This window comes from Gymnogyps californianus, chromosome 5, assembly GCF_018139145.2.
Source record: "Gymnogyps californianus isolate 813 chromosome 5, ASM1813914v2, whole genome shotgun sequence".
NCBI classification, from domain to species: Eukaryota; Metazoa; Chordata; class Aves; order Accipitriformes; family Cathartidae; genus Gymnogyps; species Gymnogyps californianus.
The window spans coordinates 25,050,790-25,077,933 of record NC_059475.1 but is presented as its reverse complement, the minus strand read 5'-3'; the positions used below and the strand labels follow the sequence as shown (position 1 = coordinate 25,077,933).

General features: G+C 41.0%; 1 protein-coding gene across 1 annotated transcript in view; it reads right to left on the bottom strand.

The window, feature by feature from the left end:
- The window catches only part of TTC17 (tetratricopeptide repeat domain 17), a 60,929-nt gene extending 35,778 nt beyond the window's left edge, over window positions 1-25,151 (bottom strand). The window contains exons 1-12 of the mRNA XM_050897114.1: window positions 24,915-25,151; window positions 9,864-9,953; window positions 8,019-8,188; window positions 6,899-7,010; window positions 5,620-5,751; window positions 4,836-4,945; window positions 4,399-4,543; window positions 3,878-4,017; window positions 3,483-3,643; window positions 3,055-3,167; window positions 1,345-1,485; window positions 754-869 (exon numbers count right to left, since the gene is read on the bottom strand). Of these exons, the coding sequence (XP_050753071.1) occupies window positions 754-869; window positions 1,345-1,485; window positions 3,055-3,167; window positions 3,483-3,643; window positions 3,878-4,017; window positions 4,399-4,543; window positions 4,836-4,945; window positions 5,620-5,751; window positions 6,899-7,010; window positions 8,019-8,188; window positions 9,864-9,953; window positions 24,915-25,130 (1,646 nt within the window). The 5' untranslated portion in view covers window positions 25,131-25,151. The remainder of the gene's footprint in view (window positions 1-753; window positions 870-1,344; window positions 1,486-3,054; window positions 3,168-3,482; window positions 3,644-3,877; window positions 4,018-4,398; window positions 4,544-4,835; window positions 4,946-5,619; window positions 5,752-6,898; window positions 7,011-8,018; window positions 8,189-9,863; window positions 9,954-24,914) is intronic.
- Between the last annotated feature and the right edge of the window lie 1,993 nt (window positions 25,152-27,144).

The following is a 27,144-nucleotide window of genomic DNA, read 5'->3' as shown; positions in this document are numbered from 1 at the left end:
CATTCAAAGTTGAACAATTTTTTTTTTTTTTTTTTTGAAAGGAAGCTTCAGGACATCTGTGGATGGGAACCTTTGCTTCAACACATGCTCAATACTAGAATTATACTGACTAGGAGAAGAAAGCTTATAATGTTAAGTGAGTAAGATATTATGAAATTGCATTTATCTATGTAAGGCAGCTATTGCAGCATAGACACATTTATTTTATCCTATGTAATAACAAGTATTACTGACTATTCTACAACTAAGCTGGTTTTCTACCTATGTCCCAAAGGAACAAGCCAGGGCTTTCCACTCCTAATCTTTTTTTAGTATTTTCTGGTCTTCACAATTTTCTGTTATCATAACTAAAGTAAGAGGATGTATGCAACGTACAACAGTTAATTGTAGTTATTAAATAGACACCTCATTCTCTCTCTCAAGGTCTTTTTTTTTTTTTTAAATATACTCTAGAAGACATTCAGACTTGTACTTAAATCCTCATTCTTTTAGTAATACTGTAGATATTTAATGTATTCACCTTGTACTAACAGTCAGGGAAGAATCACCATGAAATTGGATCTGACTGTTACAGTTACAGTAAAGACGGCAATAAAGGAAAACACCCTCCTTCTGTGGAATGGCCAGAGAAAGAGGTCCGAACACATCTGTGCTGTTGATTACTAATTGCATCCATCCTCTCCAGAAAGAAAATGCTCATTAAGACATTAGTGTGAAAATTTACAAATATAATTTTCAAAAATCAACACTTGCCTGAATCCCCTATTTTCTGGAGGCAGGAAATAAGTTGGCAGTTCTTCTGGATCAGGAATTTTGGGGAAAGATTTCATGCACTCTGATCGCTGAGGCCAAAGAATATGCTGTTTGTCCTAGGGGGTAAAGGAATTATTTTTTATTATTTTCTCAACATTTTTAATATTCTAATTAACAAGCTAATAAGAACATAAGGAATAGTCTGGAGGGAAAAAAGAGCAGAGATCTTTAAAACTATTATTTTTCCATCTGGAATAACAGCAGTTCAGTTTTCTATCTTTACTCAAGATAGAGTAAATAGTAAGTAAGTAAGATAGTTTAGTTTACTTTACTTTATTTGCAGCAGATGTTTCCAAAGGTAGCTAAGAACAACCCCCTCTGTGCTGTAGTAGAGTTTCAAATGATGGGAAACTAGTACAGAGAGACTACAGAGATGCTTATATGTTGAAGAAATTCAGAATGTTACGTTCTCCAGTGCTGCCACACATCAAAACTGTAGCCCAAATGCTAAGAAGTTTCACACAAACAAGGACAAGATTCACTCTTTCACAACTCCTCTTTGAAAGGGGAAAGCTTATCCTCTTCACTCACTCTACTGGATTCCACACTCCACACTGAAACAATAGAACGAGCAACAGGGGAAGACTGCAAGGACTGGCTGTGGTCACTTTGGTTTGCATGAAGATCCAAATTTACAGATGTCATACTAGAAGTCGAAGAGTCTTCACCAAACTAGAAGCAACAGAAAAACAATATTTAATAAGGAAAAGAGATGGTATATTACTGGCTGAATTTCTGCACATTATTTTTTTCCCCCACCATTTATGTAGTTAAGCCTCACTGATGAGCTGAAATTCAGGTAGCAGGAAAAAAAAAAAGGAAATTTAAGCCTCTTGATCGACTTACACCATGGAAAAGTAATATTCATGTTGTAAATAAGTCAGCAATGAAAACACAAGTGCAAATCACCAAAAAAATGCTAAAAGGTACTGAGCAAACATTTCTAACAGACCACAAACAAAATCTACATATCCAGACTGCATAGCTCTAGTTCAAGTCAGAGTTACTAAGACTCATGGCTTGCAAAAATATCTTGATAATCTGAATTTTTAATTACTATAATAGGAAGAACATCCAAGAAGAAAACATAGCATAATTAAAAATAATTATTCCTGTTTCTTAAACTAGTTAAGGGGAAACTCCAGAACACATTCCACATTGCAAAATAAATGAAGCCATAAGCTTCATCTGTAGCTCTAACACAGCAGTGGTGTTGCTTGAGTGGCTTTCGTTATGGATTTTCAGTATTAGTATACACCCTGCTTCCAAAACTTCTCAGTATTGCTGTATCAGATTTCCTTGCTGCACTGTCTAATTCAAGATATACAATCAGCAAATACTCACAAAACCAGGCTAACACCTTATTTTTGGGCTGCAAAAACACTCATTAGATTCAACACCATTGAGCTCTGCTCTTCCATTTGTTAATTGCTTATGGCAGTTTTGTGCTCCTTCTGGTAGGAAAAAAGATTAAATTGGAAGGAGCATGCAAAAATTGCATAGCTTGAGTCATATGACAGTGTAATAAACAAAAGAAATTATGATCCATTTTAAGGCTGTAGAGATACGTGATTGATACAGTATTATTTTAAACACACTTTTAAGCTGTTATATTGGAATATTCTTTCCGCTAAAGAATAATTCTTGTTCCATATACCACATGTACACTAGAAAACTAACTCCTTAGAAAACCTTTGCCTCTTCATTAACGTTAGCTGCCTAATGCTTTTTCTTGTCCTCTCTGCAGGAAACTAAATTGGAAAATTAAACATGTTATGCTCCTGCTAGCATGCCCGAAATGTAGTATATTTATGTAAGAGAAAGCTGTAATTCCTCAAGTGAGGATTCTTGTACTTCCCAGAAAGAAATACTTGGCTGTTCTATGCAGGCTGAAAAAGGAGTCAATATAGAAGCAGCTGGTATCTCATAGGAAACCTTTAGAATAAAACAAAGTTTTTTAATTCAAATAATTCTAATAGTTCTCTTTTCCAAGTAAAACAAAGTCTTATACAATAAACCCTCTAAATTTCTATAATCCACAGTCAATCTCAGCTTGTATTACTAGCAAAGGAAACTAGTATTAAATACTTCACACTCTGGAAAACAGACTAAATAATTTCTCACTATAATTACCACACCCAAAATGTACCCACTTGGTCAAGCCTCAAAAAAATTGAACTATTTTGCTAATAAGGCAAATGGGATGCAACTTAAAGCAGTGGTATCAATTCACAGACAAACCTGAACATATTCTACATTTTCAAAAATGTCTCCGCGGTGATAACGAACAGGCTGGTCCCACTGGCAGTGCAAGCTATGCTGCTGGTTGCCCAGTCTACAAATCTGATGGTTCCCTGCAGAGCACAAAACATTTTTTTCTACTATGTAAGTCAGGTTTCCAAGGAGACAAAGACAGCATACAGTCAATCCCTCTGCCCCCAATTTGGTCAATCCTTTTTATTTATTTACTCAGCACAGAGGAAACTCTGTCTTCGAAAGTCTCGAAAAAAACCCTGTTCAAGAACATATTGCAATCCCCTGTTTTAATAAGCAAAACACAACAGCCACTCAGGGCCATCTTAATGTATTAAAAAGTTATGTCCTGACATTAATCTGAATATGTGCCATTCTTCATTGCTATAACGAGCATGAACTCTAAAAAGTTGTACCTAATTGAGCTTCTTTTGCCATCTGTGTCTCATGAATGATGTTCCTCAAGATCTGTTCCTCCTGGATGAGCTTGTACTTGTCTAAAACATCTTGTTGCCTAAGGTAATGGTCATGCTGCTTCTGATATTCCTTCAATTCATTTAATGTTCGCTGAAGTGATCTTGAAAATTGAACAGTATAAAAGATTTACTTTGAATGCTTTTTAAAGTATCAGCTTTTCCTACTATGTTGCACATTTTCAACTTTGGGTTTCTTAAAGTGTTCTTATGAATAACTTTATTGCATAGTCAAAGAAATATAGGAAGTTGAAAATCATTATTCTATTTGAAATGTAAATAATTGCTGCAACAGAACAATAAAAGTGAGATTGCCACTAGGATGCTTCTTTAGTTACCTATGCTGGGCTTCCAATTTTTGCTCAAGTTTTTGCTGACATAGGACAGCATGTTTCCTTTTTACAGCTTGCTCAAACCCTGGTTTGGCCTGTAGAGCATGATCATAACACAGGACTGAGTGGTTGTACTCTCCAAGCATCTGAAGAATGACCGAGAGAGAGAATTAGCCATTGTTCGGTAATATTTAATAAAAAAAATTCCATTTTTAAAGAAGTCATTAACTCAAATTTTAATTTGTGGTGCCAAGCAGCCTGCCATTTCTGAAACTCAGGCCACTATATCTGCTAAAAAGAGGCTGCAGGAGAATTTCCCTGGGATTTATTTCCAAATGCAGATAAAAATCTTTGCTGAAAGACAGACTTTTGGATGAAAATATCTTGACAGAATCTTAAACATTAAGTGTGAAATGCATGTGGAACACAAGATACATTGTAAAAGAGTAAAGCATTATAAGGCAGGCCAGAAAGATTAAATAATATTCGGTTTTCTACAAGTCTTGGAAAATAAAGACAGTATTTACTGCGTATATATTTCCCAAAGTGTAATAGCTGGTAAAGAAGTCACTGTAATCCAGAGCTGCATGGACCACAATAGCTGCATCTGCAGAGAAGTGAGCCCGGTGCAGAATATTTGCCAAATTTACCAGTGCAATATCTTTATTTTGCCTAAAAGAAGAAAAGAAAATGAAAAGAAAAAAAAAGAAAAAACAGACATTAAAAGAAGGTCAGACTGTGTAAGAATCATGCATAAGGATACACTCATTCTTCAGTCACATATTATATATGTAATTTGATAGGAAAATGTCTAAATTCTATATACGCCTAGTATAGCACATAAAGACTAAGAACAAGTAACATGGATTATTCCTTAGGATACAGTCTTAGAAACTAAACCTGTTTACTAATTAGGATAACTAGAAAAGCAATCTGAAAAGATACCTTTATTAGCATTTCTTACCTTGAAGAAAAATGAAGGGCACGCATGGCACATTCTACTACTTGGTATGGCTCATTCTTTATTCGCCAGTAAAAAGAAGCCATATTATAGAGTACCCAGGAAGAAGAGTTCTGCAGTAAAGAGAAACACATGAACTGTACTAACTACTAAGACATGAACTAAAAGGTTAATCAGGGCTTTAATTACTATGGGATGGAAAGCTGAGCACCAAACCTGCTCTAAGTTATCCTCTTCCTCTGGAAAGCTGCCATTTGGCAATAGTTGTGAATGTTCAGGAATAATGAACTAGCATATAAATATATTAAAGAAACAGAACTTCTGCCTTTCAGACACGTAAAAATTCAAAATGAGATTAAATGAGAAATGACAGTAGTTTAAGCATCAGCAGCTTAGCTGGAGTTCAATGAGAGTTCCTATATTTTGCAGGAAGGCATTTAATAAAAACATACACATTTCAGTACTATCGTTTCTTCTTTGTTCTTTATGTACCTGCATTTTTGTTTAAAAGCTCTTATTACCTTGACAGAGCAATGAGTGTGGCTTGCCAGACCACACAAATACATGAGTCATTAAAGATGATAGTAAGTATCTATTTACTGGCTTTGCTGATGCCTTCTCCTACCTCTGCTTGCCTAGCAGAAAATGTTTTTAGTCTGCCTTTTGTAACCGAAATGTAAATCAAAAATACATGTGCAAAACTAGTACTGGATCTGATTGCATGTACCAGGCATATCTAATCTTTCTAGCACTCTTTTGTGCATATAGTAAGATTACGGTTTCATACCTTCATTAGCCCGTCGTAAATACGATGACCTATTTCCTCTATACTTCTTCCCAGCCTCCGTGATAAGTATGTGAAGATTGGATCTTCTTTAGGTAACAAGGGTGCGGAAAGATTAACTCTTTCTTGGACACCCTAAAATAAAAACTGAATATAGGTATTTGCTGACACTTTAACTAAAAGTAGAGAAATATACACAAGAGCATGACTCCCAGGAAAATTTACAGCTTGGTTATTTTACATTCCTATCATCCTTTCATATCAAGATCTTACGGACTTGACAGGATAATGTTACCTTTGACAGATGAATAATATATATTATTATAGACAGGCAAACACTAGAAGCAGCCAAAAGCAGCCTCTGCTTGTGAATGCTACAGGAGAAATATTCATTTCTGGCAGCACTGTATATCTGGCAGCTATTGATTTCACTAATGGCCACTGAAGCACTTAACTCATGTTTGTCAGGTTACATGCACACTATGAAAGTATCCCTACATCTCCTTTTTCTTCCTTCCCCAACAACGAACGTACTTGTTTCAAAAGTACATCCAGACCCAGGAACAGAGCTAGAAAACTTCAGTTCCTGTTTTGTTCGTAAGAAAATCTTTATTTGTAGATGAAAGTTATTTTAAAGACTTATAATAAAATAAATATCAAGATATAAGCACCAAAGCTGCATCTGCATTAGAAAATTTGCTCATATAATACTGTTGACAAAAACAGTTTTTGCACCACACTTCCACTGTAACCCTTCTAAAGCTGGTGAACTTTGTACTAGTAAAGAACAATTATCTCATCCTCTGGGTTAGGGCTTGGCATTCAGATACCAAAGAGACAGTCAAGTAGGTTAGGAGCTACCAACAAGCCTGCAAACAATCTTCTGACCCTGAATCTTCATACAGTTTAACAACCCTGTTCAGCACTCTCCAATTTTCAACTGAAACAATTCACAAGTTAGAAGCATTTCCAATGAAAGCTACCATTTTACTAATGAAACCTGTGTTATGAAAACAAAATACTCCATTTTCCTAAAACTGCTCTCTAAAATAAGGCAAACAATAACAAAAGAGAAACAGGATCTGTGTAACTGATGGAACTGTCCTCCTACTAGCAGGTACTTTAATCAGGGCACAACTGTGACTTAAAAAAAGCCTGAAACAGTCTTGAAAGATTACAATACCTTTCAACCTTGACTGAGAACTGCCAGTAAGAGTTTTCTATTCCTCTTGCTGATGGGGAAAAAAGACCCAAAAAACCATACTTGCATTTGCTTGCTTACCCGTAAGTGCTGAAAAGCATGAATGCTGTATGGAAGATCTAGCACTTTTGTACAATCTGGCTGCTGCAGGTCTGGAGGCACTGGCGATTTTGTGTCTATATAGTCTTCAGGGCTGAGGGCATAACAACATAACACAGCAGACTCCAGATTAAAATACTGCTAAAGTTCGTAAGAGACAGTATTGTAGTTGACAGACACAGTATTCTGATTTGACTCTTACAAAAATCCTGTATTTGAGCACATTAGACCATTTCTGATGTCTTCCCAGATTTCAGTTGTATCAGGATGTCACCACTGTAGGATAAAGTAAATTTCTGCCTGCTTTATAGAAAACATTTGGATAGCCTCCAAAATGTATCAGCGTCAACCTAGTGTATCACTACTATGATTAATGACCTGTCTGCCAGGCAAATGGCAATGCCTGCAGATTAGAAGACTCTTCAACTGAAACAAACAAACAAATCTCAAGTATTAGCGAGAAGCCCAAATGAAGGTATCTGAGGATAAAATTAATCTTTTCCCACTTCAAGTGCTCATCTGATTATGTTAAAAAAATAAAACTAGAAAAACAAAACAGTCAGCCGTGAAGAGGAATCACCAATGAAGCTGAAAGTCAAGCAGACTGTCCACACATCCTTTATTTGCTAAACACAGCAATATGTGTATGACCAGAAGGTTCAACAGCTTGGTAATCAACAGAATTTCATTCCAATTTAAGTCAAGACAGTTCCTACTACAAGAAATGTATCTAGCTCAAAACATCCAAAGCACACTCAAGCAAATTCAACCCCCTTCTACATGATGCACTTCAGTTTAATTCACATGTCTGGTCATATCAGTACAGAGTTACAGAGGCAGAACTGACTGGGAGGCTGGGAATAGAATGGAGAAGTTTCAGGGTAGGGCTAACATGGACAGTTTAGGGGAGACAGCATTTCTGCGTTATGACCTTTCGTATTAGTGGCAGAGGTTGTTTCAATTTTCTTTCACACTAACACAAAATAAAACAACTGTCATATAAAGAACAGTCAGTGATAGTATTTTTCTTTTTAATTGCATTTAGAGGTTTTGTTGATTTTTTCATTCAGTAAAAATCTTAAAATATAAAGTATCTTATTACCGGATATCTTTGCTCTCTAAGGTGATGTACGTGCCATCATATAGATCTAGGTCCCCCAAGGGCACCTTTGCTTTAATGCAGTCCGGATCCTCTTTATTATGCCTTTGTTCCAGCCCTGTGTCTCTGTCCTCATTTTCCTCTATATGAATCTTTTGAGCAACTAACTGTTTCTGTAGGAATAAAAAAAAAGGAAACAGAAGAATGTATACTGATGAAAGCAAATGCTATAGTTGCTATGAGTTGAACAGTCCAACTTTTTCCTTAAAACAAGGTCCATTTGAAGAAAATCTAAACCACTCTCTTCAAATTTTGGGAATGTTTCCCTTATTTTATAACATCTGTAGGACATTTTTTGATTTAGATGGAATATAAATACTTTCATTAGAGATAATATGACTTGAACAGGCCCTTATTTCTCCTGGTGTACCTAAAAAGAGGGCTAATAGCATTCCAAATTCATGGTAGGCCATTCAGAAAAAGAAGAAATAGTTGTTAACAGTACATCGACTTTTCCATATTTGGACCTTTTTCCTCCACTGTAAGACGTCATGGAAATAATATCAGACATTGCAAACAAAATGATCTTAACCATTCAGCACGCTAAGTACCACTGAGGTGGCAGGCTAATGCAAGAATCGAGACTGAGAATAATTTCTATAGATCAGCTTATGATGTATAGAATCCTAAGTGCCTCAGGAGCTACCTTTCACCCCATAAAGCTCATAAGTATTGATGACTATGAGCAGTCAATGGACTAACGATCTGTTGCAGCACAGTAAGCTGTATTTAATTCTCACCCAGATCTGCAAACTGAAAACTCATTAAATATCATAAGGATTTGTATATGTGAAATGAGAAGAAAATCTGCATTTTTAATTAAAGCCATATACATTTGATAACACACTACTATGCAATACTAGAGATATACACAGTAGTAGCAACTTGTACAAGATCTTACAATAGATAGCTTCTGCTGAAAGTCATTTGTATGCCACAAATTGTACATTAGTCATTTCCAAACCCACAACTCATGTCCTGAAAAGCTTGTAACTGTTGTTCCATCCACAGCCAAAATGTCCATTACCACAAAAACGAGTATACCTCGATGAGGAAGACTGGCTGAATACAGTCACATAAAGGGCAGTCCTGCTTTTTTTTCCTCCCTTCCACTCCTCCCATTCACCTAAAGCTACCTCTGATGCTCATCTAACTTCCCAGTTAGCAAGTTATGCTAATCTGACAAAACCAAAACTGGCACAAGAGAAAGAACTGCATGGCCAGAAGAAAGGCTGTGAGCTGTTAGCTTGCCCAGCCCATATCATATTTAAACTTTAGTTTAAGTTATCAGTTCGAAGGTCATTAAAGCCCTTTTCAGAAGGGTGTTTTCAGACCCTTTTTCAATAATAAATGGGTTTGAAGAAAAACAGAGGTGATCTGGCTCTCGGATGTGTCCCAGAAAGAGCAATGGAAAGAATGGCCTGACAAACCCAGAGAGGAGCACAGGCTGTACTCTAAATAGCAGCTATAACAAATATAAGACAACACTTCTACAAATAGTTCTGGAATATAGTAGTCAGCTACAGAATCCAGTACCTAAATGACTTTATTTAAAAATGTTAGGATTTATGGATAACAACAGGGAATGATGCAGCTGGGGACATTGATAACCAGCTGAGCAAACTTGAGGCACAAAATTCTTGAGATCTGAAGAATTCTTCATCCTTTCACTGAAGCACAATTATGCCAGTAATGACTTCTGCTCCCCATCTAAATCTATCACTAAAAAGCTTATAAAAAAAATTCTGTATTTTCAGAAATTAGTTAGTACTTAACATTATGCTTTACCTCCAGTTCTTTGAGGTAGTTAACTGTTGTTTCTTGTCTCATTAGTATTACCAAATCATGTGGGTTCCTCAAGTTCATTGGTGAATCCACCTGCAAGACATTTCAACAATTCATAAGGTAAGACATTCTCCTAATTAGAGCAATTTTAAAAGGTAAGAAGTTATGTTCATTCAACTAGTTTGTCTGTTCAGAGGTTTTCTGGCCACTCAGCATTCATAATACATCCACATTTTAAATCTGTACTTCGAACAACATCGTGATTTGAGAACCCAATTCAAACCATGCTTTAATTTTAAACCTATTTTAGTTTATTCAGGCGCACAAATTCTAAGCATAAGAGGAAAGTAAATTTGTCACAAAAAAAATTACTAAGAGTACCTACTGCTGAAATACTAGATACCTTAAATTGCAATTGCAAAAACCTATTTTCTTTTATAGCTTTAAAATTCCTCCATCATGTCCCTCAATAGGCATAAAGTACTTCAGCTTCAAGTCAACTCCTCCATGCAACCAATTTAACACACTGGCCTAGCATTAAGATCTATTGCCTTCAGGATTAAGTAAATGAACAAAATCAAGAGGTCAGTAGACAAAGACTGAAAACTCTGGTATAGAAGACCATGCTACAGGTTCCAAAGCTATGCACGGGAGTTGGCAGCTCAATGAAGAGTGACATTATAGGTAAGTCACAGACAAGAGTGGTTACATGCCAGACCTTTACTGGTCCCTAATTGGGCTCAGTAAGCTATGGCACTTCACTCCACAGCTGAAATACCCCAGCCTTGTCCTCATGCCAAATCAGTTCTGCTGCCTGACTGGGTGGGGGAAAGTCACTACAGTTGAGAAGGCTGTGTATGAGCAGCTGAGCTGATCCAAAGGCTCACCACAGCTGAAAGGCTCACCTCCAGGCTTCCAGCCCCGTTTCCTCCACCCTGTCAGCACAATACCAGTTAGTCCTGCATGCCAGCTCTGGTGCCCACCAGGCTCTCTTGTGAGCTAATCCAAACTCAGTAGTGGAACAGGATGCAATTCCCTATTGGTTGCTTTATCTGAACTAGTAAATTAAATTAGTTCATGGAGGATTCAATGAGTATGAGAACAGAAGCAAGGAAATGGACAGGAGTATGTGATGACAGGATGAGAGGAAGAAGGGTTACAAGGACAGCAAGATCTCCCATTTTTAACATAACGACTGTTATGGTAGACAATCTACACCAAGATGTTCCTGGATCTGCTCAGTTTCCATTCAAGCTTTCAGGATACGGAACTAGCTACTGCATAAAGATGTAAAACCTCCTGAGCTCCAGCTCTTCATTTTTTGTCAACTTGCCAAACAACCTGGACACATTTCTGGGGCTGTCTTTTATTGCAGAGAACTGCATCTCCAGTAAGACAACAGCAAATTTCCTGGTCATTTTAATGTGTCCTGTCAACAGACTGAGCCTTGGGCCATGTTCTCTTGGCTGTGAGTCAGATAAGAAGCTCAAATGTACTTTCTTTGGACTACTGAATGTGAAATCTATGTTCCTCGCAAGCCTCCCTACTAAGGATCCTATCCTCCAAGATGAAAACATTTATTCCTTTTATGCCCCCCACCTCAAAAAAACCCTAAGGGTCATTTTGGCTAAATTTGGCTAAGTACTCCTTTCCAAATCAAAAGCTGAACTGCTTCTTTTAGTATGGGGCCATTTTGGCGGATGGCTACCTACACAGTCCAGATACTTACGCATAACTAATTTTCTGCATTAGCAAATTAATTCTCTTCTATCACCAGATGAATAGAAAATAATAGGTGTTACTGACACCAGTTAATTTTTACTCTATGAATTTGGAGATTATGGATTTAACTGTTGCCAGTAAAGGGTGACCAAGTATCCACAATGATCCAGAGAACCACAGAAAATACCATATCAAAAAAACTAACGTTGCTTTTAGTTGAAGTACTAAAGTCTACAGCATTTTACTTACAGTCATATTTCTTATTTCCCTCTATGGGCCCCACCTCACTTTGAACTGGCTGCACACAAAACGAGTTATGTACTGAATGTAGCACTTGTTCATGCCTCATTTGCTAAAGAAACTACTGTGGTATGTGCAAGCAAATGAGAGATGAATTTGCAAAGAAAACAAGGGAAAGTTTTACTGTGTTTAAAGCACTTAATCGCCCATTCCAAAATAGCACTGTTCCTCTGACAACTAAAGGCTGCTTGCATGATACTACACAGTCACTGAGAGCAAAGTCAACTATCAGCTCCACTTTCAATGACAAACTGCATCTGGGGAGTGACTTTTTGCACGAAGTTATGCAGGTACTACCATTTAGAAAGCCTTATTCTGAAAGATGAAGGATCTTGGCTTATCATTCATTCAGAAACAGAATGATATTCAGGGATAGCTTCTGGTTTTAATTTTTGATAAAACAGTCTCATGAGACTTAGGTCTGAATTTAGCGTTTGGGAATTTGGAATGGCACGTTACCAATCCAGCATGCACAGGTTGACAGAAAAGCAATGCAACAAGTACCAAATTCCTATCAACTATTACCTGGCAGCAGAAATCAAAGTGACAACAACAACTGAACAGCAATGTCACTGGATTAATTCATAAAGTTATGTCAATCCACCAGGAAATCATCTCAAGTTAAGCAGCATGCATTGATATTTTTATTTAGTCTTCAGATTTTCACTTCCAGATCTGACCTCAGTTTGTCACCAGTAAATGAGCACTTTCTAATAATAGCAAACCCCTTCAATCCAGTAGAAAGTTAATATTATTAAATAACCTTAGCAGTCATTATCTCTTTAAGACCAATGCAGTGCGTAAATAAAAAGCTCTAAACCCAAAACTTTAGTAGTAAATCCAACCTTACATTTATTTACATTTGATCATTTCTGACTCTGAAAGTTCAAAGACTTCCACTGCAAGAAATTATCAGAGTAAAGACTACTATTAGCTCCTAAAAATAAAAATCCAATTTACGTGCAATAATTTCTGAGAAAGAATTAAAATGGAAAAATTAAGCAGCTACACTGGACAATCATGCAAGGTTTGCAGAAGAAACTTGAGCCAGGACATCGAATGTGTTCAGAGCACTTTGGCAGCTTGTAAAAGTGAGCTGAATATACTGTATCAGTTCTTATACTCTTCAGTTTATACATTTACAGTATGAACGCATTGCAAAACAATAACTGAAGAAATAAAAAGCATTCAGCTCTACAAAAAAATGCTGTACGATACAAAGGAAAACAGATTCTTAATTGAAAACCACAAGAGATGTTACAATATCATGCCTGCAAATGAGGAAAATAATGGCAACTTGGCCTTCAGCAGGCATCAGTCTGGAGGATGATGGTGCTCAAACTTAAGAATTTCATAGAATTTAAAGTGCAATTTCCTGATCTGCTTAGATTGATCCAAAAAACCACACTGCTGCCAAGCAGAGGAATCCTCCCTTTTCTTACTACCTGTAAAACTCCACTGAGAAACAAGCCAGCCAATTCAGCTGAAAATAACTTAAAAGATTAAACAATTAGTTTTCAGCCAGATCAGCAGGCTAGTCTGAATTGGCCTCAGGTGAGCACGTCATCATCCCCCTCTCCGTAGCAACAGCCACGTGGCTCTCGAACTGCAACCTGTTCCTCTCAGACCCAGCCAGCAATACTGTCAAGACTTCTGGTTCTTAATCCACCTTTTTACAACATCCCTCCCCAGATCAAACATGTTTTCTTTTACAGTGCCAGCGGTTTCTACAGCTGGAAAAAGACAAAGCTGACCTACTCAGCTATGAAGAGCACCAATACTGCATTTGCCATCGAGGGTAGTAATGCCACCTCATGAAGAATTTAGCACAGTAAGTAGGTAGCAAACAAAGATATTATATCTGCATAATCTACACAGCAGAGGCAATGGTAGCAGCAGTGATAAAAATAAGTGGGCAGCAGCACGTGCTGAAATCGAGAATGCACGCTCTGAGCCCCACAGGGCTTGCCATCTGGGTGCTCACACTTCGCCCCATCCTTGCTGCTGGTGCTGCTTGTGCTCGAGTGCCACCTAGCATCTTCCTGCTTTGCAGTGCAGCCATATCCCAAACCCCAGAAAATTATACCCTGAATAAAATCATAAGACATGCCAGAACTTTCCAGTGGGCTGCTGTTTAGAAAAATCCAAAGAGATGACAACACCCTGAATATTTGGAAAAGCCCTGAGCTTCACTCACCTGTCAAATAATTCTTCAGTCAGAATACAACAGTCCGAATAAAATTTATTTAATGGATATCTGGAGACTGTTCTGGATTACACCCCTTCCTTGCCACAAGAAAAATACTCTAAATACTCTAGGTAGATTTTAGAAGATACTGGTTTCCTTCAGTCTCACGTCATGCTTGTGCTCTTACAGAACACCGCCTCTATTTAATAGTCACCCAGAGACTGATTTGGTTGTAGAAATGCCTCCAGTTTCAAGAAAGTATTTAAAACAAAACAAGAAGAGGCTGGTTCCACCAGAGAAGTTCTGCATAAAAATATCAACTTATTTTTCTTTTCTTTATGTCTGTTGCCTTTGCACAGTTGAACTACATCTTCATGGCATCCATTAGAGAAAATATTTCTTCAGACAGAAAAGAGTAAGCAACATTAATGGTACTGGATCATTTTGAGGAAAGAGCACATTATATCCACAATTGCATATGATCTTACGGTACAAATGGTATGCATTTACTAGCTCATAGCCATAGCTCCCCTCTTTTATGACAGCTCAGGTATTTGCAAATAGTTGTGTATTGAAAGCCTCCTGCTCTGAAATAAAGGACGTACGTGGCCCTCGTCTTACTAAGCTTCACCAGACTTGCTGACGATACAGTCCTGGGACCGCTGGAATGAATAAAAGTTTGTATTTGTTCTGAGCACTGCTGAAAATGTGTGTGGTACAGTGTTTGCATTTAATGTCAGTTTTTGAACAATTAACTAGTAAGGAAAACAGAACAAAACTTTGCTCTGGAAACTAGCATAGATCTGACTTCAACAGTTAAAACCTTAGTAGAAGGCAGGTGTTATTTCAAAAGCTGTCATGTTTTATTTCAACACTGTAACAGCTGCAATCAAATACCCAGGTGTTCTCAGATGCTTCTTTTTACCTTAGGATCGAATCTACTGCCAGGCAGGACTTTGTCTCTTTTCAGTGTGTTACAGTCCCTCCCCTACCACACAGAAAGTTGCAGATATCACCCCCCACCAAGTGTTAAAAACCACTTCACATTTGATGCTTCCTGTCACATTTAAGACAGGAGCTGAGGATATTACCATAAATTCCAACTGCTTTAGAAATGGTAGCTTCGCTTCTCTGCAATATAGGACAGTGGCCTGCTAATACTACCACCCCTTCATGCAAAGTCTGTTGTGCCTTATCTGATTAGGGGAGTCAGAAGAGCGAAAAACAGACGGATATTGTGATTTAGCTCATCTTTTGCAAAATGTAAGCAACTCCCCACAAGACTCTGCCAGGATGAAACAGAACAGATGTCAACCTGCAGAGCACCTACAGCCTTATGGTAAGGAGAGTGGAGACTCCTGCGCCAGAACAGATGCTTCTTCCAACTTACTAATTTTTAACTCAAAGCATTAGGCTGATGGCAGAGCACCACATTCATTTACTTTTCCTCCAAAGTGCTGAAACCGTGACACTCAAGATGAAGTGCTTGAAATGCAAGAATCTGACTTCAATTCAAACATAGTAAACAGGATAAAAATAGTGCTGAAAAGCTTTCCTTGAAACTCTGATGGCTCCTATAGCTACACTGCACAAAGCCTGTCAGTAAACCACTTCTAGAATGTGTTCTCTGTTCAACTTTGCCCAAAGGTGAAAGTTTCTTTATAAAGCACAGTTCAAATTTATTCACTGTCACAAAGTACACCAAGAACCTGATTCAACAAGAAACACACAGAATTTGTGTAACAAAAAGAAGACATCGGAGTTGAATCAAACCCTGAAGTTTTAGAGAGTCTCCTGTGTTACCTGCATATATCAAAGTCTCTGAGTAACTAGACTTGTAAGTTTTGCCAAACCTTCTGGTATATTTTTTCCCCACAATCCAGTTATATTGCACCAGGAAGTAAATTTTTAAGATAAGTGTCACTGAATGCCTCAGTCAACTATTTTTAGGTAAGGCTTTTTTTTAGAGTAATCCATTTTTTTTAATGTGGAAATTCCACTGTTAACTGAGGCACAGGAACACCAAAAAGGGAACAGCTGTTAGTGCCTCTGCATGTCCTACAAGCTTTCTACTACATGCAGAAGGCAGATTATGACAGAAAGAAGCTGGAAAGATACTACATCAAATGATGACATACAGCAAAATGGGCTCCTCATACTTGTTTTATAGGCTTGTTTTATAGATAGTGATCTTTTGTCATTGTACTTGTGAAATGAAGGCAATTCAAATAGGCTGGAACTCCTTGGAGTCTCAAGTGGGAGCAAAGGATCTAAAAACTGATGCTTGCCTTTTGGTATATTCTTGCTGTCTTGAGATACTCTACACTCCAACACGATGCTACCATGGCATCTCTGAAAAAGCTGCAAAAAATTCTGTGTAGGTTTCAGTGCAAGACAAGCTACAAAACTGGAAAATACATGCTTTGGCTTATCCAAATGATGGGCAGGGACTGTCAGAACATAGTTGTTCCAAGGGATGTCACTGAAAAATTCACACAGAAAAATGACGTTGAATTGAGTTTTTATAACTTATTATAAAGTATCGAGCCATTTAAAAACAGCTGCAGGATCTGTTAACAAACAGCATTAAGTGTTTGAATATTATTAAGAGTAGCTGCGCTACAGGGAAAATAGAAATTTTAAACACTTGTAGCACTTCAAACATTAAACCTAACAAAGTTGCAGTATTACTGAGTAGGTCTGCTCAACTGAGATCACTTCCAGAGAGCACATCAGCTATGAATATTGTAGATAACAGATCTAAATACATCAAAGGAAAACAAGACTTTATTTGTAACACCACTTGTCTGCAATGTGTTGTTGTTCATACTTAAGGCTAAAAAACAAATTTCCAACATGTATATTCTATCTAAGGTTTATTTTCTACAGTAGCAAAACAGATGCCAGCCATACACCCAGTTGAATCAAAACAAGAGATGGAAAGATCATTCATATACATCTGTAATGAACAAGTATTTGTTTTCATAAAGGCAGACTGGTTCCTGCTCCTGCTCACTGCCAAATCCTAAAAGTATTAAGTGTTCTAATGTTGAAAGTACAGAAGAGGAAAAATTAGACTCACAAGATACCTAAAAAAAGTTAACCATGAGCAGTAATTTCTTCAGCAAATGAACAGCAGGCAACCCATTAGTTTTTTCTGGTTAAACTTTAAGGGAAATGACTTTATCCAATGATGTATTTTTAGGGCAGGCACTTTATACCATGGTTCTCATTTCCTAACGGGTTAGTAACAGGTAGAGATTCAGCTTTAAATGTAAAGGAAAAGAAAAAAAAAAAAGAGTTCAGCTACATGAAATAACAGCGGATTTCACAGTCTTGCTGACTTTGCTCTTCTGGGCTTTGATGGGGCCCTCATGCAAACATGTGCTTGGGCCACTTCCAGGCTATCCTTCTGCTGTGAAGCTCACAATATGGGGAAGGCATGCCAGGCACCAAGCACAGCTTTCACTATGGAATAATCAGTTCTGAACAGTTGATTTGTATCATCTTGTCAGTTTGTGCTACCCTTATTTTAAAAGTGACGGAAAACAGGATGAGAGGTCAGGAAATCAAAGTGTGAGGATGCTAAGAGAAATCGGACCTGGGAGTCACCCTGTGCCCGGAGGACAAAGGCTGTACAGAAACACCAGGGGTGGAGGAGTGAGTGGGACACGATGCCTACACACGGTCAGAGCCACCACTGAGGCCTTCTGGACTTACAAACTGAACCACCTTGGCATATATTACCATGCTGGGCTAAATGCAGACGTTTTTGTATCAAGGCTTTGCTGTCAGCAGTCAAAACCTGGCATAAGGTTACCTGCTAGACTGTGGCAGATGTGAGGGGCAGGGCATGGGCACCAACAGCCGTATTTCAGTGGCCCTTCGGATCTGCCTCTTAGCTCCTCCACCTCAGATGCAAATCTTTCACTTTTGAGTTGAGAATAGCAAAAGCTACTTCTCCTCTATCACTGCCCCAAAGAACAAAAAATTTGCATTTCTGACTGCACTCCACATACAGGCTACCAGAAGGCCTATTTTTATCAAATTTGGATCTAGCCGTGACCTTCACAGCGATACAGAAAGACGAGGCTGTGCTCCCCTGCGAGCAGGCAGCGCTGGTGAAGTGCGGTTCTAGGTCAGCAGCACCCCATTGGGGACAAGAACATTAAGCATCTCAGCCATTCACTATACAAAAGTGTTAAGGTTCAAACTTTTCAAATATACTTATGAAAAGGCAGAAAATTTAAAGTGAAGGGTTGTTTTTTTTTTAAATTACTATTTTCACACTAGAGGAAGGCCTAAATCCCACAGTCTTTTGGTAATCAAGGGAGAAGTTTTAAAACAGAACAAGTTTCCCTTCTCCTGAGGATAAGCTGACCTATGCTTCAAAGCCATCATGCTTCAGCTCATCACCCTGGGGTTGGAGGACACCTAATGAAGTGCAGTAGACTCACACCAACCTCCAGCCTAGGTCTCTTTGCACACACTCATAAAGCAGCACATTTACTGGCAACTGTTTTGGGGAAGGCATGCTACGTTACACGCTTCAGTAAGAATGAACATTTTTTTTTTTTTTTTGTTTAGCACACAACAGACTTGGAAGGATAAGAAATTCAGTCAAGAAAGAGGTCATACGGCCAAGCAAACTAACCTTTAGAGAAAGAACAAAGCAAACATCCACCTGTCATTTTCAAGATAGGACTGAGTAACTGCTTAATATATCACAGAAGATGCCTTTGTAAGCAGCAAATAGCTTTTTATTTGGCTGCGCTAGACTTTCAGCTTTCCTTGGTTTTGGATGGCTGTTTTTCCTCTAGTCTTGAGTGTATGGACCACTTTTCTCATCTCAACCTGTTAGCATATATATGCAGTCAGATGATAGACACTAGTAATGCATTAACCAACTCTAAAGCCATCCACGAATTGTCTTGCCTTGCTGCAACTTGAGGCACACTCACATTCAAATCTGCAACCAAACAAGCAACTGTTAGGTAATGTCTCCCCTCTTTACTTGTACTAAGCCAGAATTAAGCACACTACTGCACGGCATGAAATTCAGATGTCACGTTTATTGAGCGGCTAGTCTTCTTAGCCCCAAACAGGCTAACCAGCATTGCTTGTTCACTCTCTTCTCCAGATCATCTCTAACAAACTTCAAAACACACGACAGCGCATTCAAAACAAACCAACTTTTTGCCAACTCAGATTCCTTCTCAGAGGCTCTCTGCTCCTGGCAACACTTCTGCAGTCCTGCTTTGGACCATCTGCTTGGGAAGTTTCTTTGCTTCTTTCAGTTTAGTTACTCACAATTAACTTTTTCAGCGTTTATAGTAGTCCACATAAAGGCAGTCCTTTTGAGTCCCTGCCAGCTTGCTCGGCTTTAATCGCCTCCATCAAGGGATCTTTAAAAAGACCCTACCTCAGCTCTGATATGTCAGGTCTCTCAGAGATGACAGCAGCTGGTCCCCATCAGTAAAGCCATGAATGACTACTGAAACTGCTTCCTGCATTGCATTTAATCTGTCACTTGTTTGTCCTCTCTTTACGCCAAGTTCTCTCTTCTCTTGAAGTACACTAGTATTTCTGTAGAGTGGCTAGTTTCCCTACTGGCAGACAAGCGCTGTCTAAAACCAGTTATATATTAGCCTGAACTTTATACCGCGAGTTGTGAACTGACAACGCTTATAAACATGTGCACTGAGCAGATATAATCTCATTAAAGAGAGACGATTACTCAGTCCCTGGCTTTGCAGGAACACACACTTGAAGGTGGACTCAGACCAAAAGAAGAATATGAACTGATCCAGAGAATGATGTATTTGACCTGAAAACAGGCTACTAGAGCAACAGATACAGCTTGATGGCTTTTCTCTTGATGGCTTACTGAGACAACGAAATGTTACATGCACTGCTGGGAATTAAATTGTTTCATCATTCAGAAATGCTCACTAGAAACTGGAACAGCAGGGCCTACTTAGCAAGCACTCCCATTTACTAGGTGAGATCTTGCTGATATACAGAAAATTGTTTGGTTTGCCTTAATTTTGCCACCCCTGCCAGGTTGTTATACCACTAAGAATTCCAGCTCAAGTCTCAGTCAGGGTACTGCTAGCTGTCTTATGCCACAGGAAAATCAATCTCACTTGAATATAGTCTCATATTAAAGGCTTACACCCTTGCTGCACTATAAGGAGAAACAGCTAGTGGAGATTTTAGGGCAATAATATAAAACATTCTCATCCTTCTTCCCTCAAACAGATTCCAGCTACTATATTTTGTATATGGGCCAGGATCTGTAACTTCTTCTGCTTTCAGCTCCTCATCCATAGCGCACTTCGGTAACAAGGAAGACAAGGTTCACAGTAGCAAACTAAAAGCTGCAGGGAAGTCACTTGTCACTGGTGATTATCCGGACATCCACAGCTAGTGGCTCATCTAGCAGGGTAAATATCTGGGTCTTACTACCACTTAAGTTTTGCCCACATCTTAATCAATTATATGGGCTTCATTCAGATAAACTGAGGTAGTCCAAGTGAAGATTAAGCCTGTCCCTCTGCAAAAAGGTGACAATCTTTAAAAACGTGTTTCAGACTGAGAATGCTAATATTTCTAAAAATAATGTAAATGCTAGGTAATACCACCGCCCTTAGCCACCAGACAGTATTATCCACTTCCAGTTAGAGACTGCTGTGCTGGAAGGGTTGTGATCAGCAGTGCAAAGTCCAACAGTGGCTGGTCATCAGCAGTGTCCCTCATGGATCAATACCAGGGCCAACACTGTTTAATGTCTTTACTAACAACAGGGGAAAAAAGAAGCTCAGCAAGCTTGGTGTCCTCTGCAAACGCAGGACAGGGGTGGCCATGGTGGAGGGCAGGGCTGCGGTTAGAGACAGCAAGCTAGAGAAACGGGCTGACAGGGACCTCGTGAAGTCAACAACAGCAAGCGGAAACCCAGCACGTGGGATGCAATAGCTCCATGCAGCAGGAAAGGCTGGGGCTGAACAGAAAACAGCTTCACAGAAAAGGGTGTTTGGGCTCTGGTGGGGAAAAAGTTGGCAATGAGCCAGCAGCGCGCCCTTGCAGCTGAGGCGGCCAACTGCATCCTGGGCTGCAGCAGCAAGGCTGGAGCCAGCAGGGCAAGGGGAGTGATTATCCCCCTCCACCAGGCACCCGTGAGAATGCACCTGCTTCAGCTTTCTGTCCCCGGTTTCAAGGCCAGCAAACCCCATTCGAGGTGTTGAGGGGCCTGGAGCACGTAACCCACAGAGCAGCTGAGAGAAGCAGGCTGGCTCAGCTGCAGGGGCATACTGCTGCTGTTTTCAGCTTCCTAAAGGCAGGGTACAGAGAAGATGGAGCCAGACTCTTCTTGAGGTGTGACAGTGAGAGGCATCGTATGTCTGTTGCTCCATGGGAAACTCGGATTAGGAAAGATGAAAAAAAAGTTCACACTGAAGGCAGCTGACCACTGGACCAGGTGCCCAGCAAGGTCGTCAAATCCCCACCCCTGGATGCAAAATTTAGCTGGGCAGGGCCCTCAGTGACCGCATCTAGTTGGCCCTGCTTTGAGCTGCAGGGCAGGAGGTGTTACTCTGTGACCCTATTTAGGTTATTGCATCCGAACCAGCAGGAGCTGAAGCTTATTCCAAATGCAAGTCTTGACTTACACAGCTGTCTTCTAGTAGGTAAGGCACTTCAAAATTCAAACTTGGGCTGCTGCGCAAGCAGCAAGAACTAGCACAATGGATCGATACTTGGATGTTCAAAGGAGACTAGAGTACTACGGAAAAATCTGATGGGACAATATTTTTCTCAAAACAAGAGTAGATTAATTAAAACTAGTAGAGAAGCCGATGACAGGCAATGCTCCACATACACTGAGAAGCTGAAACGCCAGACACTGCAGAGAAACACAGGAAGCTGCACAGCCAAAGTGTTTACGAGACGAACGTGGACAAAAGGCCCACTGAAAATGCACAAAGTAAAAATAGCTGGAGAGAAGGACTGAATGGCTAACTGTACTGGTAAAAATACAAGTTCTCATGATAAATATCAACTTAAAGAAGAATATTCTGAAAAATTAAAGCAAAGGGATGCTCTGCAGGGAAATTTTAGGCTTACATCCTGTTAATAAGTACTTAGGTCTTGGTACTAGGAGAAAGATAGCTCAAATATTTTGGAATATTGTGGTTCTACCAATGAATTGATAAATCAATTATGAAGCGCATCCCATTGCCAATGAATCACAGAATAACTCAAGTTGGAACAGTGCCATAAAGATCGAGCCCAACTCCCTGCTCCTCGCAGGACTACCTAAAACTAAACCATATGACTAAGAGCATTGTCCAGATGCTCCTTGAACTCTGACAGGCTTGGTGCCATGACGACATCCGTGGGGAGCCTGTTCCAGTGACCGACCACCCTCTCAGTGAAGAACCTTTTCCTAATGTCCAGTCTGAACTTCCCCTGATGCAGCTTCATTCCATTTCCTCGTGTCCTATCGCTGGTCATCACAGAGGAGAGATCAGCACCTCCCCCTCCGCTGCCCCCCTTGAGGAAGCTGTAGACTGTCATCCCTCAGCCTTCTCTTCTCCAAGCTGAACAAGCCAAGTGACCTCAGCTCCTCTTCATAAGTCTTACCCTCAAGACCCTTCACCATCTTGGTTGCCGTCCTCTGGACACTCTAACTGTTTGATGCCCTTCCTATATTGAGGCGCCCAAAACTGCACACAGTACTTGAGGTGGGGCTGCACCAGTGCAGAGTGGGACAATGACAATTCCTTCCTATTGCTGGACAATGGAGACTATCTGTTGGTTTTGCTGCTAACTATTGAACCACAATTACATTTTGGCATTTAAAAGAACATTCAAGTTCACTCTAGAAAATACCCACTCTTCTCATTCCCCAAAATACAAATAAGTGGAAAAAATGAAATTCAGAGGTGCTCTGCAGGGATGGCAATAACCACAAATTTAAGTATCGTTTTCACAAGAGCCAGGGAGATGACAGTGACAGATACTGAAATACATCTTATTACAAAAAACTCACTGGACAATTAGCAGCACTACATCCCAGCTACTGAAGAATCCGGCTCCTCATATTCCAAGTAATACCATATTTATAATTTGAGTTTCCTTGCTGGAAATGGACAGATTAATTTTGACCGTGCAGGTAAGAGAAGTTATTCCACCAATATTACTTTATCACCTCAGGTATAGACCTTGAGAACTTTATACATGAAACATGCGAATGCCCCTGCTTAGAAAGCACTGGTAACTGTAATAGAACAGCTTACTGCATAGCAATGGTTCAGTGGAAGCTTCTACCTGTACCATCAGTTAACTGACATCATAAAAAGCCATTTCTTAAAATCAGTGCTGAATTTAGCTAATCAGATTTTCAACTCATTTTAACTAATTAGATTTTTTCAAGTCACAGCTGCTTTTCATGCAATAATCAAAATCAACACTTGACCCAAATTTGATAATATACAATTAATATAGACACACAGATGCTTCCAGACCATTATCATATACTCTCACCACTTCCCCACTACATAAAGTGGGAAAAGGAGGTAAGATAGCACTGGAAGTGTTGTCATTCATTAATTTATGATTAACTAGGGTGAGAGAGTGCCTGGATCCATGCAGACAGCTGAAGTGCCTGAGAACCATAAAGACAGCAGGGGCTTCCTGCAGAGAAAGTCAGTTCCACCTGTCTGAGGACCCTAATGCTTTCTGACAGGAGGCCCGACCAAAAATTCTCACAAAAGGAAGGTGCTGTTAACAGACACTCATATCTCCCACACTCTTTTTTATAGGGGGGAAGGCCACACTGCTTGCTACAGCGATTAACTCTTCCACTCCGGAGGGAAACCGATCCGGCAGTTCTGCTTAAGAGCAAAGCAGATCTGACACGAAAGTGGATTTCTGGTGCTGCTCCCCTTGCAACAAAGATGGAGCAAAGCAAGTAAGAAAAAGCCCAAAGATGAAACACATACCGACTCTTTCAGTCACTTAGTGAACGTGAGGCACAGCCTGGTATCAAGGTAAGACGCTTTGACTAAACCCACAAAATTACTGCAGAACCGGGCACGCGTGTGGTTCCGCACCAAGCAGACACCCCACCGTTTCTCTTTCTTACTTCCAGAAGGAACGAAAAGCAGCCGGGGCGGGGGCGGCGGGGATGTGAAAAATCGCAAACTCATTCATAACTCGGGCTGCGCCAGCCACGGCGAAGGAGCCCGCGGGGCGCTCCGGGGACGGCACCGGCCGCACGGCGAAGGGCAGCGCAGCCACCGCCGGCGCTGGGAAGGCTCCTAACTCCACGGGAAGGTCACAGCCCGGGTTGCGGGCGAGGGTCGAGGTCCTGCTGCTTTCGCGACCAAAGCAGGACCCCGGCTTCGTGCTTACTCAGCAGCACGGCCTAACGAGCTGCGGGCTTTCGGGGAGGCTGCAGGTAAGCACGAACCGCCGCTGCTCGAAACGCAGTCCCAGTTAGTCAGTCCTCGGCTCGCTTAGACCCACCGACCGTTCCTCCCCGCCGCCTCACCCCGGGGCTCCGGCGACTTCAAGCCACGTTTCGCGAGCGACGCCAGCTCGCCGCGGGAGCCCCCCGTGCCGGGGCCGCCGCGAGCCCCCGCCACCACCGCCCGGCTGGTTGCAGCGGCTTTCGGACGGGCAGAGCTTCGCACCAGGCCAACGGGCCCCGACCCCCCGCCGCACGGCTCGGGGCAGGCCGGGGCTGCGGGTGAACGGCGACGCGGGCAGGGGCTCTCCCTGCCGCCGCAGCGGGCCGGGGCAGGCGGTGGTGGGCAGCTCCCCGCGCCCTCCGGGCCGCTCACCTGCTGCTGGATCTTCCCATCCTCGGTGACCACCCAGTGGGTGGTGGCAGCGGCGGGCCGCGTCCCCGAGGCCAGTAGCGAGCACAGGCCCAGCGCCCAGCCAGAGAAGACCCACGCCCGCCCCAGCCCGCCCCGCCCGGACGCTCCTGCCGCCGCCATCTTCCCCAATCCCGGCCTGCCCGCACCACCCGGAACCGGAATCGCCACTGCCGCCATTTTGGGAGGGGGAGGGCCGAGCGGGCGGTGCCTCCCGCTGCGGGGGGGTGCCGCCTCTCCGGAGGGACGGGCGCGGGGAGAGGCCGTGGGCTGGGTTTCCCCGGCGGCAAACCGGTGGCTCCGAGTCGCTACCTCAGACGGCGGCAGGAGCCTACCGGCCGGAGCTGCGCGCCCGCCCCCCCCCCCCCCGGCAGCAGCCGGGCAGCCACAAGGCGAACGAGGCCGGATCGCGGCGGCACCCCCCGCGCCAGGAGCCGAGGCACGGGTGGGGGCTCTGTGTTGCAGCACCGCGTATCGACAGCTCCACGCACATCTAACCCAGCCGGGGAAGCCGAGTCCCGTTAACTGAGCCTTTGTGCACTTCAAGCAGCCACCGGGAAAGGCAGAGCCGATGCCTGGAGCTCAAGGCTGACTTTAAACGCCAACCAGCAGCGTGTGGCGCCGCGCTGAACGCTTTCATTTAAAGAAAAATCAGTTTCTGTCTAGTTTGCCACGACAGCTCGAGGAGACGGCCTTCTGCCCAAATCAAAGCAAACTATACCTGCAGCTGTCCACAATTAATGCCAGTTCACTGAAGAGCCAGTTAAAGGTAGCTCTGAAAAACACATCACTCCTTTTTCCTTCTAATGCTTTTCAGTTACACAGAGAAATCTAAACTTTTCCTTTCCTATTCCGGTTAACGGTAAATACCAACCCAGCAGCGGCAGCCTGTTTTCCCCGTCCTGAGCGAGATCTAAAAGCTGCCAAATTCAAACTTTGGTCTGTTCGACCTTTCTAAGTTTTCAAGCAAGCTGCAAACAGTTCTGCTGCTTGGGGACACCAGGCTTCGTAGAGCCTGTTAAACAGTAGAATTTGCCTGTAACTCAAACCCATTAAGTAGAAACAAGAAAAAACAGTTTACAAATGGTGTCATAGTGGTTGAACTAATGCAAGAGATTCAGTTTCTCTCAGGATAGAGAACATACTCCCGCAAGTATGATAGTTCCTTACTGCTGCCAGAGTTTTCACATTGGGCATATTACAGATTTCACCAAAAAAACCAGGCTGCTACTCCAAGCCACTCTTGCTTTATCATAAGATACTAACAAATTTTTTTGCACTGTCAACATCTAGGAGGTTGAGTAAGACAATGAATGACTCCTTTTCACATGATAATTCCCAAATAAGATGTATGACATGCAGCTTTTGCTGAATATTTAAATTCCTATCCAAAATTTTGCATTTAAAAGTTGAATTACGTAAAAGTTGAAACAGCTAATGCAGTCTTGCTAAGATCTATTCCTTAGTGGCAAACAGCTCAATACATCTATAGCAATCTAAGGAGTAAGTCACTAAAACAAAAAGGTACCACAGTACCCTTTTACTAAGCCAACACAAAATGTTGCAGAGTAACTGTGAAACAATGAGCCAAACAAAATTACAAAATGAATTTATTCCAAAAGCGTAAGGGAACATTTACAATTCAACAAGATGGTAAACAGGTGTCTCCACAACAACTCACTGCATTAAAATTAAATATGAAACTGGAGCGAGGGGGAATCTAACTACTTCTGAGGCCACAAGAACTTTGCACATCACCTCTGAAAAACAGGAGTCCTGTAAAGAAAACTCACTCAAAATTCAGTGAGAAAACAAGCTGCTAGTACCTAGTTATTAGTCTAAATATGTTTAGGCTTCAAGATTACATTTTAAAATCCCCTCAAAACACATATTATAGCCACAAGTGCAAAATGTCTATTTTTTTTTCCCCAATGGAAGCTTATTACTATCTAGTGCCTATTTTCAGAGTGACATTTTGATCTCACGAATTTGTCCTTAAAAGCTCTTTGCCAAGTTCGTTGGTTTTAGTGACAAATCTGAGTTTAGCAGCTGGCATGTAATCAGAAATACAGTCAGCTCACATGTCCTGGAATGTCCAAAGTTTGCTGCCTAGTGCTCCAGACTTAAGCAAAAACAGACTTCTAATTTAGCATCAATGTCTCTGACATAGTTTTGGTATTCTGGGCTTCTGATT